Source organism: Salvelinus namaycush, chromosome 6 (assembly GCF_016432855.1).
Source record: "Salvelinus namaycush isolate Seneca chromosome 6, SaNama_1.0, whole genome shotgun sequence".
NCBI classification, from domain to species: Eukaryota; Metazoa; Chordata; class Actinopteri; order Salmoniformes; family Salmonidae; genus Salvelinus; species Salvelinus namaycush.
In genome coordinates, this window is record NC_052312.1 from 154,491 (window position 1) to 170,820 (window position 16,330).

The 16,330-nt window shown below is 43.5% G+C and overlaps 1 protein-coding gene across 1 annotated transcript in view; it reads right to left on the reverse strand.

Moving 5' to 3' along the window:
- Window positions 1-14,126: 14,126 nt before the first annotated feature.
- LOC120049437 (nephronectin-like) overlaps window positions 14,127-16,330 on the reverse strand; it is a 41,240-nt gene continuing 39,036 nt past the window's right edge. The window contains exons 11-13 of the mRNA XM_038995704.1: window positions 15,409-15,507; window positions 14,771-15,036; window positions 14,127-14,700 (exon numbers count right to left, since the gene is read on the reverse strand). Of these exons, the coding sequence (XP_038851632.1) occupies window positions 14,602-14,700; window positions 14,771-15,036; window positions 15,409-15,507 (464 nt within the window). The 3' untranslated portion in view covers window positions 14,127-14,601. The remainder of the gene's footprint in view (window positions 14,701-14,770; window positions 15,037-15,408; window positions 15,508-16,330) is intronic.

Below are 16,330 nucleotides of genomic sequence, written 5' to 3' on the forward strand. Positions count from 1 at the left end.
CAGAATGGTAGATAGCATTTCATTCTGGAAGGTACAGGGATGTTCCAGAATGATAGATAGCATTCCATTCTGGAAGGTACAGAGGTGTTCCAGAATGGTAGAAAGCTTTCCATTCTGGAAGGTACAGAGATGTTCCAGAATGGTAGATAGCATTCCATTCTGGAAGGTACAGGGATGTTCCAGAATGGTAGATAGCATTCCATTCTGGAAGGTACAGGGATGTTCCAGAATGGCAGATAGCATTCCATTCTGGAAGGTACAGGGATGTTCCAGAATGGTAGATAGCATTCCATTCTGGAAGGCACAGGGATGTTCCAGAATGGTAGATAGCATTCCATTCTGGAAGGTACAGGGATGTTCCAGAATGGTAGATAGCATTCCATTCTGGAAGGTACAGGGATGTTCCAGAATGGTAGATAGCATTCCATTCTGGAAGGCACAGGGATGTTCCAGAATGGTAGATAGCATTCCATTCTGGAAGGCACAGGGATGTTCCAGAATGGTAGATAGCATTCCATTCTGGAAGGTACAGGGATGTTCCAGAATGGCAGATAGCATTCCATTCTGGAAGGTACAGGGATGTTCCAGAATGGTAGATAGCATTCCATTCTGGAAGGTACAGGGATGTTCCAGAATGGTAGATAGCATTCCATTCAGGAAGGTACAGGGATGTTCCAAAATGGTAGATAGCATTCCATTCAGGAAGGTACAGGGATGTTCCAGAATGGTAGATAGCATTCCATTCAGGAAGGTACAGGGATGTTCCAGAATGGTAGATAGCATTCCATTCTGGAAGGTACAGGGATGTTCCAGAATGGTAGATAGCATTCCATTCTGGAAGGTACAGGGATGTTCCAGAATGGTAGATAGCATTCCATTCTGGAAGGTACAGGGATGTTCCAGAATGGTAGATAGCATTCCATTCAGGAAGGTACAGGGATGTTCCAGAATGGTAGATAGCATTCCATTCTGGAAGGTACAGGGATGTTCCAGAATGGTAGATAGCATTCCATTCTGGAAGGTACAGGGATGTTCCAGAATGGTAGATAGCATTCCATTCTGGAAGGTACAGGGATGTTCCAGAATGGTAGATAGCATTCCATTCTGGAAGGCACAGGGATGTTCCAGAATGGTAGATAGCATTCCATTCTGGAAGGTACAGGGGTGTTCCAGAATGGTAGATAGCATTCCATTCTGGAAGGTACAGGGATGTTCCAGAATGGTAGATAGCATTCCATTCTGGAAGTTACAGAGGTGTTCCAGAATGGTAGAAAGCTTTCCATTCAGGAAGGTACAGGGATGTTCCAGAATGGCAGATAGCATTCCATTCTGGAAGGTACAGGGATGTTCCAGAATGGTAGATAGCATTCCATTCTGGAAGGTACAGGGATGTTCCAGAATGGCAGATAGCATTCCATTCTGGAAGGTACAGGGATGTTCCAGAATGGTAGATAGCATTCCATTCTGGAAGGTACAGGGATGTTCCAGAATGGTAGATAGCATTCCATTCTGGAAGGTACAGGGATGTTCCAGAATGGTAGATAGCATTCCATTCAGGAAGGTACAGGGATGTTCCAGAATGGTAGATAGCATTCCATTCTGGAAGGTACAGGGATGTTCCAGAATGGTAGATAGCATTCCATTCTGGAAGGTACAGGGATGTTCCAGAATGGTAGATAGCATTCCATTCTGGAAGGTACAGGGATGTTCCAGAATGGTAGATAGCATTCCATTCTGGAAGGCACAGGGATGTTCCAGAATGGTAGATAGCATTCCATTCTGGAAGGTACAGGGGTGTTCCAGAATGGTAGATAGCATTCCATTCTGGAAGGTACAGGGATGTTCCAGAATGGTAGATAGCATTCCATTCTGGAAGGTACAGAGGTGTTCCAGAATGGTAGAAAGCTTTCCATTCTGGAAGGTACAGAGATGTTCCAGAATGGTAGATAGCATTCCATTCTGGAAGGTACAGGGATGTTCCAGAATGGTAGATAGCATTCCATTCTGGAAGGTACAGGGATGTTCCAGAATGGCAGATAGCATTCCATTCTGGAAGGTACAGGGATGTTCCAGAATGGTAGATAGCATTCCATTCTGGAAGGTACAGGGATGTTCCAGAATGGTAGATAGCATTCCATTCAGGAAGGTACAGGGATGTTCCAGAATGGTAGATAGCATTCCATTCAGGAAGGAACAGGGATGTTCCAGAATGGTAGATAGCATTCCATTCAGGAAGGTACAGGGATGTTCCAGAATGGCAGATAGCATTCCATTCAGGAAGGTACAGGGATGTTCCAGAATGGCAGATAGCATTCCATTCTGGAAGGTACAGGGATGTTCCAGAATGGTAGATAGCATTCCATTCTGGAAGGTACAGGGATGTTCCAGAATGGTAGATAGCATTCCATTCTGGAAGGTACAGGGATGTTCCAGAATGGTAGATAGCATTCCATTCTGGAAGGTACAGGGATGTTCCAGAATGGTAGATAGCATTCCATTCTGGAAGGTACAGGGATGTTCCAGAATGGCAGATAGCATTCCATTCTGGAAGGTACAGGGATGTTCCAGAATGGTAGATAGCATTCCATTCTGGAAGGTACAGGGATGTTCCAGAATGGTAGATAGCATTCCATTCTGGAAGGTACAGGGATGTTCCAGAATGGTAGATAGCATTCCATTCTGGAAGGTACAGGGATGTTCCAGAATGGTAGATAGCATTCCATTCTGGAAGGTACAGGGATGTTCCAGAATGGCAGATAGCATTCCATTCTGGAAGGTACAGGGATGTTCCAGAATGGTAGATAGCATTCCATTCTGGAAGGTACAGGGATGTTCCAGAATGGTAGATAGCATTCCATTCTGGAAGGTACAGGGATGTTCCAGAATGGTAGATAGCATTCCATTCTGGAAGGTACAGAGGTGTTCCAGAATGGTAGATAGCATTCCATTCTGGAAGGTACAGGGATGTTCCAGAATGGTAGATAGCATTCCATTCTGGAAGGTACAGGGATGTTCCAGAATGGTAGATAGCATTCCATTCTGGAAGGTACAGAGGTGTTCCAGAATGGTAGAAAGCTTTCCATTCTGGAAGGTACAGAGATGTTCCAGAATGGTAGATAGCATTCCATTCTGGAAGGTACAGAGGTGTTCCAGAATGGTAGATAGCATTCCATTCTGGAAGGTACAGGGATGTTCCAGAATGGTAGATAACATTCCATTCTGGAAGGTACAGGGATGTTCCAGAATGGTAGATAGCATTCCATTCTGGAAGGTACAGGGATGTTCCAGAATGGTAGATAGCATTCCATTCTGGAAGGCACAGGGATGTTCCAGAATGGTAGATAGCATTCCATTCTGGAAGGTACAGGGGTGTTCCAGAATGGTAGATAGCATTCCATTCTGGAAGGTACAGGGATGTTCCAGAATGGTAGATAGCATTCCATTCTGGAAGTTACAGAGGTGTTCCAGAATGGTAGAAAGCTTTCCATTCAGGAAGGTACAGGGATGTTCCAGAATGGTAGATAGCATTCCATTCTGGAAGGTACAGGGATGTTCCAGAATGGTAGATAGCATTCCATTCTGGAAGGTACAGGGATGTTCCAGAATGGCAGATAGCATTCCATTCTGGAAGGTACAGGGATGTTCCAGAATGGTAGATAGCATTCCATTCTGGAAGGTACAGGGATGTTCCAGAATGGTAGATAGCATTCCATTCAGGAAGGTACAGGGATGTTCCAGAATGGTAGATAGCATTCCATTCAGGAAGGTACAGGGATGTTCCAGAATGGTAGATAGCATTCCATTCAGGAAGGTACAGGGATGTTCCAGAATGGCAGATAGCATTCCATTCAGGAAGGTACAGGGATGTTCCAGAATGGCAGATAGCATTCCATTCTGGAAGGTACAGGGATGTTCCAGAATGGTAGATAGCATTCCATTCTGGAAGGTACAGGGATGTTCCAGAATGGTAGATAGCATTCCATTCTGGAAGGTACAGGGATGTTCCAGAATGGTAGATAGCATTCCATTCTGGAAGGTACAGGGATGTTCCAGAATGGTAGATAGCATTCCATTCTGGAAGGTACAGGGATGTTCCAGAATGGCAGATAGCATTCCATTCTGGAAGGTACAGGGATGTTCCAGAATGGTAGATAGCATTCCATTCTGGAAGGTACAGGGATGTTCCAGAATGGTAGATAGCATTCCATTCTGGAAGGTACAGGGATGTTCCAGAATGGTAGATAGCATTCCATTCTGGAAGGTACAGGGATGTTCCAGAATGGTAGATAGCATTCCATTCTGGAAGGTACAGGGATGTTCCAGAATGGCAGATAGCATTCCATTCTGGAAGGTACAGGGATGTTCCAGAATGGTAGATAGCATTCCATTCTGGAAGGTACAGGGATGTTCCAGAATGGTAGATAGCATTCCATTCTGGAAGGTACAGGGATGTTCCAGAATGGTAGATAGCATTCCATTCTGGAAGGTACAGCGATGTTCCAGAATGGTAGATAGCATTCCATTCTGGAAGGTACAGGGGTGTTCCAGAATGGTAGATAGCATTCCATTCTGGAAGGTACAGGGATGTTCCAGAATGGTAGATAGCATTCCATTCTGGAAGGTACAGAGGTGTTCCAGAATGGTAGAAAGCTTTCCATTCTGGAAGGTACAGAGATGTTCCAGAATGGTAGATAGCATTCCATTCTGGAAGGTACAGAGGTGTTCCAGAATGGTAGAAAGCTTTCCATTCTGGAAGGTACAGGGATGTTCCAGAATGGTAGATAGCATTCCATTCTGGAAGGTACAGGGATGTTCCAGAATGGCAGATAGCATTCCATTCTGGAAGGTACAGGGATGTTCCAGAATGGTAGATAGCATTCCATTCTGGAAGGTACAGCGATGTTCCAGAATGGTAGATAGCATTCCATTCTGGAAGGTACAGGGATGTTCCAGAATGGTAGATAGCATTCCATTCTGGAAGGTACAGGGATGTTCCAGAATGGTAGAAAGCATTCCATTTCAGAACCACAATCTAGAACCTCCTGCCTTGTTTGTTTAAGACTTAAAGGGGAACTGAAAGCGTTTTAGCAACATGAAATCTTATTAAAATCTGTTAATCTACACCCCAGGAAGAATGTGACAGCTTCGATATGGTCATTTTTACATTTTCATAAATTTACAGAATGTTTGGGAATGACATATACTAAGGCATTTTGTGAAATATTCTATTGCGATATAGAGTGGGAAAGCGGCCGTACGATTGGACAATTAATAGACACTGCAGTAAATAAAACCTAATAAAATCATCTGTCTCGTCCAGGACTGGAGTCTACACAGACCTGTTGGCCAATCAGAGCTTCAGCATGCCTATGTGGAAATAAGCCATTTGCCACATGGGCAGTGTTGCCTAAATCCCCAATCTGTCCCTCATACCATCAAGGTCACCTAATCATCCCCAGCTTCCAATTGGCTCATTCATCCACCCTCATCTCCCCTGTAACTATTCCCCAGGTCATTGCTGTAAATGAGAATGTGTTCTTATTCAATTTACCTGGTAAAATAAGGGTTAAATGACAAATGATTTAGCATGTTTTCAGACCCCTTCAGCAACTTTTATTGGTAAAAGATTCTAGTGCCAAATTCAGCTACTTACAAGGGCCTGCCATCATTCACTTTGAACTGGACTGTGTGTTTACAGGCAGTAGGGCCTGTCATCATTCACTTTGAACTGGACTGTGTGTTTACAGGCAGTAGGGCCTGCCATCATTCACTTTGAACTGGACTGTGTGTTTACAGGCAGTAGGGCCTGTCATCATTCACTTTGAACTGGACTGTGTGTTTACAGGCAGTAGGGCCTGTCATCATTCACTTTGAACTGGGCTGTGTTTACAGGAAGTAGTGTTAGGATTTATGTTTATGCACTATAGCCTGCTAGCATATTGTTTGAAGATGAATATTGTTTTGTTACACACACACACACAAACAATACAGATGTGTGTGTGTGTGTGTGTGTGTGTGTGTGTGTAGGTGTGTAAGGACTGACCAACACAGGCCATAAAAGCTGTGGTCAATCTGGAGAGGGGAGGGGTGCATCTCTCTAGGCCAACCAGGGAGGTTAGAGTACTGATCAGTACCATATTAGGAACTGTTTGAGTGTAGAATCGAGGGGGAGACACAAGACGGAGCTAATCTACCCAACAACCAGATGTGGACAGAGGAAAGCACTAAGGGACTTGGACAAGTTCAGTGCCAGCAAAGGCGGAGCAAAAGTTTAAACCGCGCTCAGCCTCTACTATGATAGGCCAACGGACGAGTTGGAACTAAAGCTGTCATAGTATAAGAACTGCTATATGAGTACATTCCACAGTTCCCTGTTCTACCCTGCACGGAGATACAGTGAACCCGTATATACGAAAATTGCATTTGCCATTTATTGTTTGCGTTAATTAAACATAATTAAAGAAAGTTAGCAGACCTTGTTTTTATTTATCCTGATACCGGATTTGTTACACGCAGAGCTTCCAGTAGCAACAAAAAAATAAAACACCTGAATGGATTTCTGCAAATATGTAAAACACCTGGAACTTCACAGTCCTGTTGATCAAACAACCATGAAAAGGTCTCTCTCCCTCAGTTATACACATCAACAACAACAAGATCAACAACTAATGCTAGCCAGAGCGAGATTAGCTCAAATCTACCAAGGAAACATTATATAAACCCTCTCAAACGCTTTCAGCTTGTAGTTGGCCGTCAACATTGCCCTGATAAACGATGGGAATAGTAGCCTGCTCGCCCTTCTGCAGATTGCCTGCCCCATTGCGATGTTGTATTTGAAAGATTCTGAATTTGCTCGGTAATACCTCTTAAAACAGAATGTGCAAGAATGATATACATAACATATTCTGAATCAGCTGACGATAGCGAATAAGTTACACCCCTTGTTTTTTTTGCAATTCGGTGTCATATTTTCTTTTTGGAGGCGAAATGTAACTAAAACGCTGTTCTCCTCCGCTCAGAAGGTTAAGGGACCGTCTTAAAACTGCAACGCCTACAACTTTTGCGTGTTAATAAAAATTGTCAATAGCTTCTCAACCACGTGACATATAGCTCTCAGATCAATTTGACATTGTTCAGAGACCTCTTCTCTCGAATCCACAGCAATTTGTTTAGCTTTTTGTTAATTTATCTATTTATTTTTATTCACTTTACAGAGAAATACTTCCATAAAACTTCAATAGCTTCCACCCCATAGGACTTACATTAATACAACCGACTTTTATTGGTTCAGGAACCTCGCTTGTCCAATCTACAGCTATTACTTTTGTATTTTTATACTTTGGCTGTTTTCAAGTAATTTATTTTCTAAATGTATAGAAATTACTTGTTTAAAACTTCAACAGCTTCCAACTGTTATTGGTTCAGGGACCTCATCAATACAATCTAAGGCTTTTTTGTACATATAATTAAATACAATTAATAGAATAGCCAAAGTAAAAAACTACAAATGTAATTGCTGTAGATTGTACAGACAAGATCCCTGAACCAAAAACAGTTGGTATTTGGTGGAAGCGATTGAAGTTTTAAGCAAGTATTTTTTACATATAACGAGAGATTTAAAATAGCTATAGTCAAAAAATACAAAAACAATTGCTGTAGACACCAGCTATTCTCATACTGTGTGGTGGTCAGAACGAGAAGGCACACACATTTACACATATTTTTCTTGTTTTATGAAAAGGCAATCATCCACTGTGTGGACAGGATGCACTTATTGATGAAGCCGATGACTGAGGTGGTATACTCCTCAATGCCATTGGATGAATCCCGGAACATATTCCAGTCTGTGCTACAAAACAGTCCTTTAGCGTAGCATCCACGTCATCTGACCACTTCCGTATTGAGCGAGTCACTGGTGCTTCCTGCTTTAGTTTTTGCTTGTAAGCAGGAATCAGGAGGATGGAATTACGGTCAGATTTGCCAAATGGAGGGCGAGGGAGAGCTTTGTATGTGGAGTAAAGAGGGTCTAGAGTTATTTTTCCTCTGGTTGCACATGTGACATGCTGGTAGAAATTTGGTAAAACTGATTTAAGTTTGTATTAAATTTAAGTCTGTATTTTTTTTTTTTTTTAAGTCCCCGGCCACTAGGAGCGCCACTGTTGGGTGACCATTTTCTTGTTTGCTTATGGCCTTATACAGCTGGTTGAGTCTGGTCTTACTGCCAGCATCGGTTTGTGGTGGTAAATAGACAGCTACGAATAATATAAATGAGAACTCTCTTGGTAGATAGTGTGGTCTACAGATTATCATGAGGTACTCTACCTCAGGCGAGCAATACCTCGAGACTTCGAGACTTCTTTAATATTAGACATCGCGCATCAGCTGTTATTGACAAAAAGACACACCCCCACCCCTCGTCTAACCAGAGGTAGTGTCTCTGTTCTGCCGGTGAATTGAAAATCCCTCCAGCTCTATATTATATGTGTTGTCGTTCTGCCACGACTCGGTGAAACATAGGATATTACAGTTCTTAATGTCCCAGTGGTAGAATAATCGTAATCGTAGGTCATCCATTTTATTTTCCAATGATTGCATGTTAGCTAGTAGAATTGATGGCAGTTGGAGTTTACTCTACGGATTCTCAGAAGGCCCGATCTGCGTCCTCTTTTCCTTCGCCTTTTCTTCATGCAAATGACGGGGATCTGAGTCTGTTCCCGGGAGAGCAGTATATCCTTCTCGTCGGACTCGTTAAAGGAAAAAGCTTCTTCCAGTCTGTGGTGAGTAATCGCTGTTCTGATGTCCAGAAGCTCTTTTCCGTCATAAGAGACGGTAGCAGCAACATTATGTACAAAATAAGTTACAAACAACGCAAAAAAATGAACAAAATAGCACAATTGATTACGGGCATATAAAATGTCAGCCATCCTCTTCGGCGCCATTTATTCCATCCAGCTCGCCTTAACACAAATAGTCCCAAAGCCGGCTCGCCATAGCAACGGGGTTATTAATCTCAAGTGATTGCAGTAAAAAGGCCTCACTGCCCCCCTATCTGAGATATCTACTGCAGCCCTCCGCATACAACACCTGCTCTGCCAGTCACATTCTGTTAACGGTCCCCAAAGCACACACATCCCTAGCAATGTTAGCCAGTTAGCTTGGGTGTTTGACTGCTGTTGTTAGGTCAGAACGCTCTAGTCCTCGGCCAGAGCGTCCAGTACGGTCTGAATTCTCCGAGAGGAAAACGCTCTGAATTTAAGAACGGACAATCTGACGACGCTCTGAGTTTACAAATGCCCAGAGCGCACTCTGGCACTCCAGATTAAATTTACGAACACTCCCGTAGTATAAACCAGCCTTTAGTCTTGAAATCTTTGGTTGTTTAGTACATGGCCTCACATGTGAATCCTTAAAGAAATGGGTGGGGCTAAAGCTTAAAGGGGTCTGAATGACGCTGAAACATTTTCTCAAAAGTGAGGTTACAAGTTTTTCAAATTTCAAAGCAGAATTACTTTCCCTTTCTTCCTCAACTGTAGTGTACGATATTACATTTTCTATTTTGTTGTTGTAATTTATTTATAGATTTTCAGATATGAGAACAGAAACAGTACAACCCCAAATCCTCCCTCCCACCCCTCCCATCCCTCTACCCCTCCCTCCCTCTACCCCTCCCATCCCTCCACCCCTCCCTCCACGTGACCTTAATTGCCAAATAAGTAAAGACCTGATGCTCCACCTTAAATGGGAAGTTGGTATACCCAATACCTTCTGCTAACTGATTAATGGGGAAGAGCACACTTTTTGTTAGGTTTAACTTATAACCAGAGAATGTCCCAAAACCTTGTAGCATGTGCAATAGATAGGGTATAGACTCCACAGGGTTAGAGATAGGGTATAGACTCCACAGGGTTATAGATAGGGTATAGACTCCACAAGGTTAGAGAGAGGGTATAGACTCCACAGGGTTAGAGATAGGGTATAGACTCCACAAGGTTAGAGATAGGGTATAGACTCCACAAGGTTAGAGATAGGGTATAGACTCCACGGGGTTAGAGATGGGATATAGACTCCACAGGGTTAGAGATAAGGTATAGACTCCACAAGGTTAGAGAGAGGGTATAGACTCCACAGGGTTAGAGATAGGGTATAGACTCCACAAGGTTAGAGATAGGGTATAGACTCCACAAGGTTAGAGATAGGGTATAGACTCCACGGGGTTAGAGATGGGATATAGACTCCACAGGGTTAGAGATAAGGTATAGACTCCACACGGTTAGAGATAGGGAATAGACTCCACAGGGATAGAGAGGGGGTATAGACTCCACAGGGTTAGAGATAGGGTATAGACTCCACAGGGTTAGAGATGGGGAATAGACTCCACAGGGTTAGAGAGAGGGAATAGACTCCACAGGGTCAGAGATAGGGTATAGACTCCACAGGGTCAGAGATAGGGTATAGACTCCACAGGGTTAGAGATAGGGAATAGACTCCACAGGGTCAGAGATAGGGTATAGACTCCACAGGGTCAGAGATAGGGTATAGACTCCACAGGGTTAGAGATAGGGAATAGACTCCACAGGGTTAGAGATAGGGAATAGACTCCATGGGGTTAGAGAGAGGGTAGAGACTCCACAGGGTTAGAGAGAGGGAATAGACTCCACAGGGTTAGAGAGAGGGTATAGACTCCACAGGGTTAGAGGGTAGAGACTCCACAGGGTTAGAGAGCGGGTAGAGACTCCACAGGGTTAGAGAGAGGGTATTGACTCCACAGGGTTAGCGATAGGGTATAGACTCCACAGCGTCAGAGATAGGGTATAGGCTCCACAGGGTTAGAGGGTAGAGACTCCACAGGGGGAGAGATATGGTATAGACTCCACAGGGTTAGAGATAGGGTAGAGACTCCACAGGGTTAGAGAGAGGGTATTGACTCCACAGGGTTAGAGAGAGGGTATAGACTCCAAGGGGTTAGAGAGAGGGTATAGACTCCACAGGGTTAGAGAGAGGGTATAGACTCTACAGGGTTAGAGAGAGGGTAGAGACTCCACAGGGTTAGAGAGAGGGTATTGACTCCACAGGGTTAGAGAGAGGGTATAGACTCCAAGGGGTTAGAGAGAGGGTATAGACTCCACAGGGTTAGAGATGGGGTATAGACTCCACAGGGTTAGAGATAGGGTATAGACTCCACAGGGTCAGAGATAGGGTATAGACTCCACAGGGTTAGAGATAGGGAATAGACTCCACAGGGTTAGAGATAGGGTATAGACTCCACAGGGTTAGAGATAGGGTATAGACTCCACAGGGTTAGAGATAGGGTATAGACTCCACAAGGTTAGAGATAGGGTATAGACTCCACAGGGTTAGAGATGTATAAAAGACGATTGTCTGCACATAAGGACACCTTGTGAGTTATGTCGCCCCTTAGTTTTCCCTTAACCCTTGTGTGATGTTCATGTTTTTGTTATTCACCCAAAATACAGCCATAACAATTTACGTAAAAATACTTAATACTTAGATGTTGACTTATATCAATTACAAGCAATACAGACAGTATACATGGTTAATATAGACAGCATGGGTAATATTAGCCATTTACCTCTGCTAGATTGCCAAGTCTTTAATGGAGTCGATGTTTGTGTTGACCTCGGTGGTGAGAGTGGCTATTTGTGCGGATAGGTCAGAGGATAGTGACTACACCCATCCATTACCTTGGCTAGGTCGGGGGTCAGAGTCCGGTGAGCCCGAGGCTTTAGTAGAGGCCTCCTGTTTTGGGACTCGTGGCCGTTGTTGTTTCAACAATTTACGATGAAAAGGCCAAACATTTTAGAACAAATTGCCAAATTAGTGAATTGGGTTTGATTCCTAATTAAATGTTACAATATTAACACAGTAAGGGAGGTGTTGGTCAAGTATTAATAGAAAATTGCTTGGCCTGGACAGGAGCACCAAGAAAACTTGGAAAACTTCACATGTTGCTGCCCACAATATACAATTGTCTAGCTCTGAGTCTCTACTTTTATCCAATGTTAAAAACACAATTTCAAATTTTGCTACATAAGACCGAATCAAGCTGGTCGGTCACGTATTACAAATTGTAATTCATTGATAACAGCCAAAATAATAAAAATACAAATGTAATTGCAATGGATTGGAGAGTAGAGGTCCCTGAACATTTTACAGTTGGTTTGAGATTTCTATGTCATATGGTTACAAAGCAATTTAAGTTTTGCAGTTAACGCTAGGTTTCAATTGCACTTTTAACACGGTCCCTTAGCTTTACCCTTAACAAAAAAGAATGAGCCATAGAAATGAACATAAACTATTTTTTGGAAAACAGAACGGAACAGCGAAAACATGGGGTGTAACTCGTTTTTCATAGTCATCTGATTTAGAATATGCCATTTATATCATCCTGGCATTTTCCATTGAAGAGTTATTGACGTGCAAAGTCATAATCTTTAATATAATGCTAACTTCACCGCACCGCCTGCCAATGCATGTTGTCCCAACCCACGTTTTGACATCTGAATGGGAACTTGCCTGTCTGCCTGCCCGCCCATTTGATCGATGCCAAATACATTTGATTAACAACTAAGAGATATGCTAACTGCGGAACACAGTCGTTCAAGTTCAGTATAGCTAGATAGCAAAGCGATTCACATTTCTTGCTAGCTAACCAAATGATACCTGCATCTCCAGCTATAGCCACAGAAACATGATATGGGGGTTCGGCCACTCACCCACTCATCCAATGACAACATCCTCCCAGCAGCTAGCTAGCTAGCTAATGTTAGGCTGTGCTAGCTAATGTTAGCTAACGTTAGGCTGTGCTAGCTAATGTTAGCCAACGTTAGGCTGTGCTAGCTAATGTTAGCCAACGTTAGGCTGTGCTAGCTAATGTTAGCTAACGTTAGGCTGTGCTAGCTAATGTTAGCCAACGTTAGGCTGTGCTAGCTAATGTTAGCTAACGTTAGGCTGTGCTAGCTAATGTTAGCCAACGTTAGGCTGTGCTAGCTAATGTTAGCCAACGTTAGGCTGTGCTAGCTAATGTTAGCTAACGTTAGGCTGTGCTAGCTAATGTTAGCCAACGTTAGGCTGTGCTAGCTAATGTTAGCTAACGTTAGGCTGTGCTAGCTAATGTTAGCTAACGTTAGGCTGTGCTAGCTAATGTTAGCCAACGTTAGGCTGTGCTAGCTAATGTTAGCTAACGTTAGGCTGTGCTAGCTAATGTTAGGCTGTGCTAGCTAATGTTAGCCAACGTTAGGCTGTGCTAGCTAATGTTAGCCAACGTTAGGCTGTGCTAGCTAATGTTAGCCAACATTAGGCTGTGCTAGCTAATGTTAGCCAACGTTAGGCTGTGCTAGCTAATGTTAGCTAACGTTAGGCTTTCAGCTTGTTAAATAAACAGCTACATAAATATATATACGCTAGCCTATTAGCCACGTTATGACTGACTTGCTAGTTTGATTGTATTGATATTCCCAACCCTGGTTACATTTGTCAGTTTCTGTCCAGATTATTGAGTCATTGAAACTCAAACATCCCGAATGGCTGGAGGCAGCAAACAATGTTACCAGCTGTGATTTACAACCTAATAGCAATATTTGTTGGACTATCAAGACATTTACTGGTGATGTATATTAATCATGTGTTGAACTACATCCATCTATTCTGTTTTAGTGTCATGGAGCGTTGAGTCACATTGAACATATTTTTTAAAAACTCTTATAAAGTTGGTTATGTAGCATAAACTGGGAATTTTATATTTTTTGACTGATATTATGATTGTCTGTTTGTTTCATATCTGCAAAGTAGTTAAAACACTGTCAGTTCCACTTTAACATTGTACGCACAAACACACACTGAATCTGGTTCACTACACACACAGATAATCTGGTTACCTACACACACAGATGATCTGGTTACCTACACACAGAAAATCTGGTTCATTACACACACAGATAATCTGGTTCATTACACACACAGATAATCTGGTTACCTACACACACAGATAATCTGGTTACCTACACACACAGATAATCTGGTTACCTACACACACACACAGAAAATCTGGTTCATTACACACACAGAGAATCTTTAATAGTTAGTCGTTCATATTGGATACACACCGTTCAAAATGGGCTTTGTGGTACTAACACACCTCAGAATGGGCTCTGTGGTACTAACATACCTCAGAATGGGCTCTGTGGTACTAACATACCTCAGAATGGGCTCTGTGGTACTAACACACCTCAGAATGGGCTCTGTGGTAGTAACATACCTCAGAATGGGCTCTGTGGTACTAACATACCTCAGAAGGGGCTCTGTGGTAGTAACATACTGTACCTCAGACCCAGACTGTATTTGTTAATAGAATAATACATCAAACATATCCAAAATGCATTTTGACCAATCTTTGTCTTTACTAATAAAATCAGCTGATACAGCCAAATCGTTATCATACAATATCAATAATTATCACTGGACAAACTCAAAATATCTGATCAGTTATCAATACATTTGATCTAAGAGTTCCTCCGGCCTTGAAGTTACAAAATGTTGTAATGTATTACGTAAAGTCGACTGAAGTGCCAGAGTCTGTGTGTGTTAGAGTCTCTCCTCTCTGCAGGCTCCTCTCCTCAGGCTAACGTCGTCCAATCCGATCTCTCCTTTGTGGCCACGCCTCCTCTCTCCTTTCAGAAGGACCTATCACAACACAGTGTTAGAGGGTGTGTGTGTGCGTGCGTGTGTGCGTGTGTGGAGCGTGTCAACTCACACTCTCCAGGCTTGCTCTCCACAGTGTGATCTGTGTATGTCTCCACCCTTCTCCCACCGTCCGGCTCCAGAGGGCGGGGCTATATCTCAAACCCTTCCTCCTGACGAACAGCTGAAGCACACCCACATGGTGACCTGATAGCCAATGACGGAAGGAGAAGCACAAGTGACCCTCGCTCCAGGGCGGGGCTAAGGGAAGGACCAATCGTGCGCCTTGAATGCTCAGTTTCCCCGCCCCTACCTCTGGAACAGACATGTACCGCCCACCTGGAGAGAGAAGGAGATAGAGAGAGGAGGAGAGGACAGAAGGAGAGAGAGAGAGGAGAGAGAGATGAGATAAGGAGAGAGAGAGAAGGAATGAGAGAGAAGGGATGAGAAAGGAAAGGAGAGAGAGAGAAGGAGAGAAGGAGAGAGAGAGAAGGAATTAGAGAGGAGAGAAGGAGAGAGAGAGAAAAGTAGAGAGAGAGAAGGAGAGAGAGGAGGGAGAGAGGAGAGAGAAGGAGAGAAGAAGAAAAGGATAGAGAGAGAGAGAGGGAGAAGGAGAGAGAGAGAGAATGTAGTACAGGGGTAGGAAGGTTGCTATTACTGACAATGATGTATTGAAGGGCAAAATAAATATCCATAATACGTTGTTGTTACCTGCAGGGCTGCTGGCTGTCTCCCAGTGCAGGTCTCCATCTCTGTTTCTGATCCAGCCACACAGACCGTGGTCAAACGAACAGCTCAGAGCACCGGCCCCTAAACGCACGCACGCACGCACGCACGCACGCACGCACGCACGCACGCACGCACGCACGCACACACACACACACACACGCACGCATACACACACACACACGCACGCACGCACGCACACACGCACGCACGCACGCACGCACACACACACAGCACAGTATGAATCATGTCTTTCCCAGACGTCCTTCCTTCAACCTCTTAAGGAATGTGTGTGTGTGTGCGTGTGTGTGTGTGCGTTTGTGTGTGTGTGTGTGTGTGTGTGTGTGTGTGTGTGTATGTGTGTGTGTGTGTTCTTCCCAGATGTCATTCCACCTCGTCAGGAGAAAGCAGGTGTTGAAACATTTAATCACTAGACAGATAACATACCACATCCTCCCTCTCTCTCTACTCTCTGTGTGTGTGTGTGTGTGTGTGTGTGTGTGGTGTGTGTGTGTGTGTGTGTGTGTGTGTGTGTGTGTGTGTGTGTGTGTATGTGTGTGTGTGTACTGCACAGTACCAGTCAAAAGTTTGGACACTCCTACCCATTCCAGGGTTTTTCTTTATTTTTACTATTTTCTACATTGTAGAATAATAGTGAAGACATCAACACTATGAAATAGCACATATGGAAGCATGTAGTAACCAAAAAAGTGTTAAACAAATCAAAATATATTTTATATTTCAAAGTAGATTCTTCAAAGTAGCCAACCTTTGCCTTGATGACAGCTTTGAACACTCTTGGCATTCTCTCAACCAGCTTCACCTGGAATGCGTTTCCAAAAGTCTTGAAGGAGTTCTCACATATGCTGAGCCCTTGTTGGCTGCTTTTCCTTCACTCTGTGGTCTA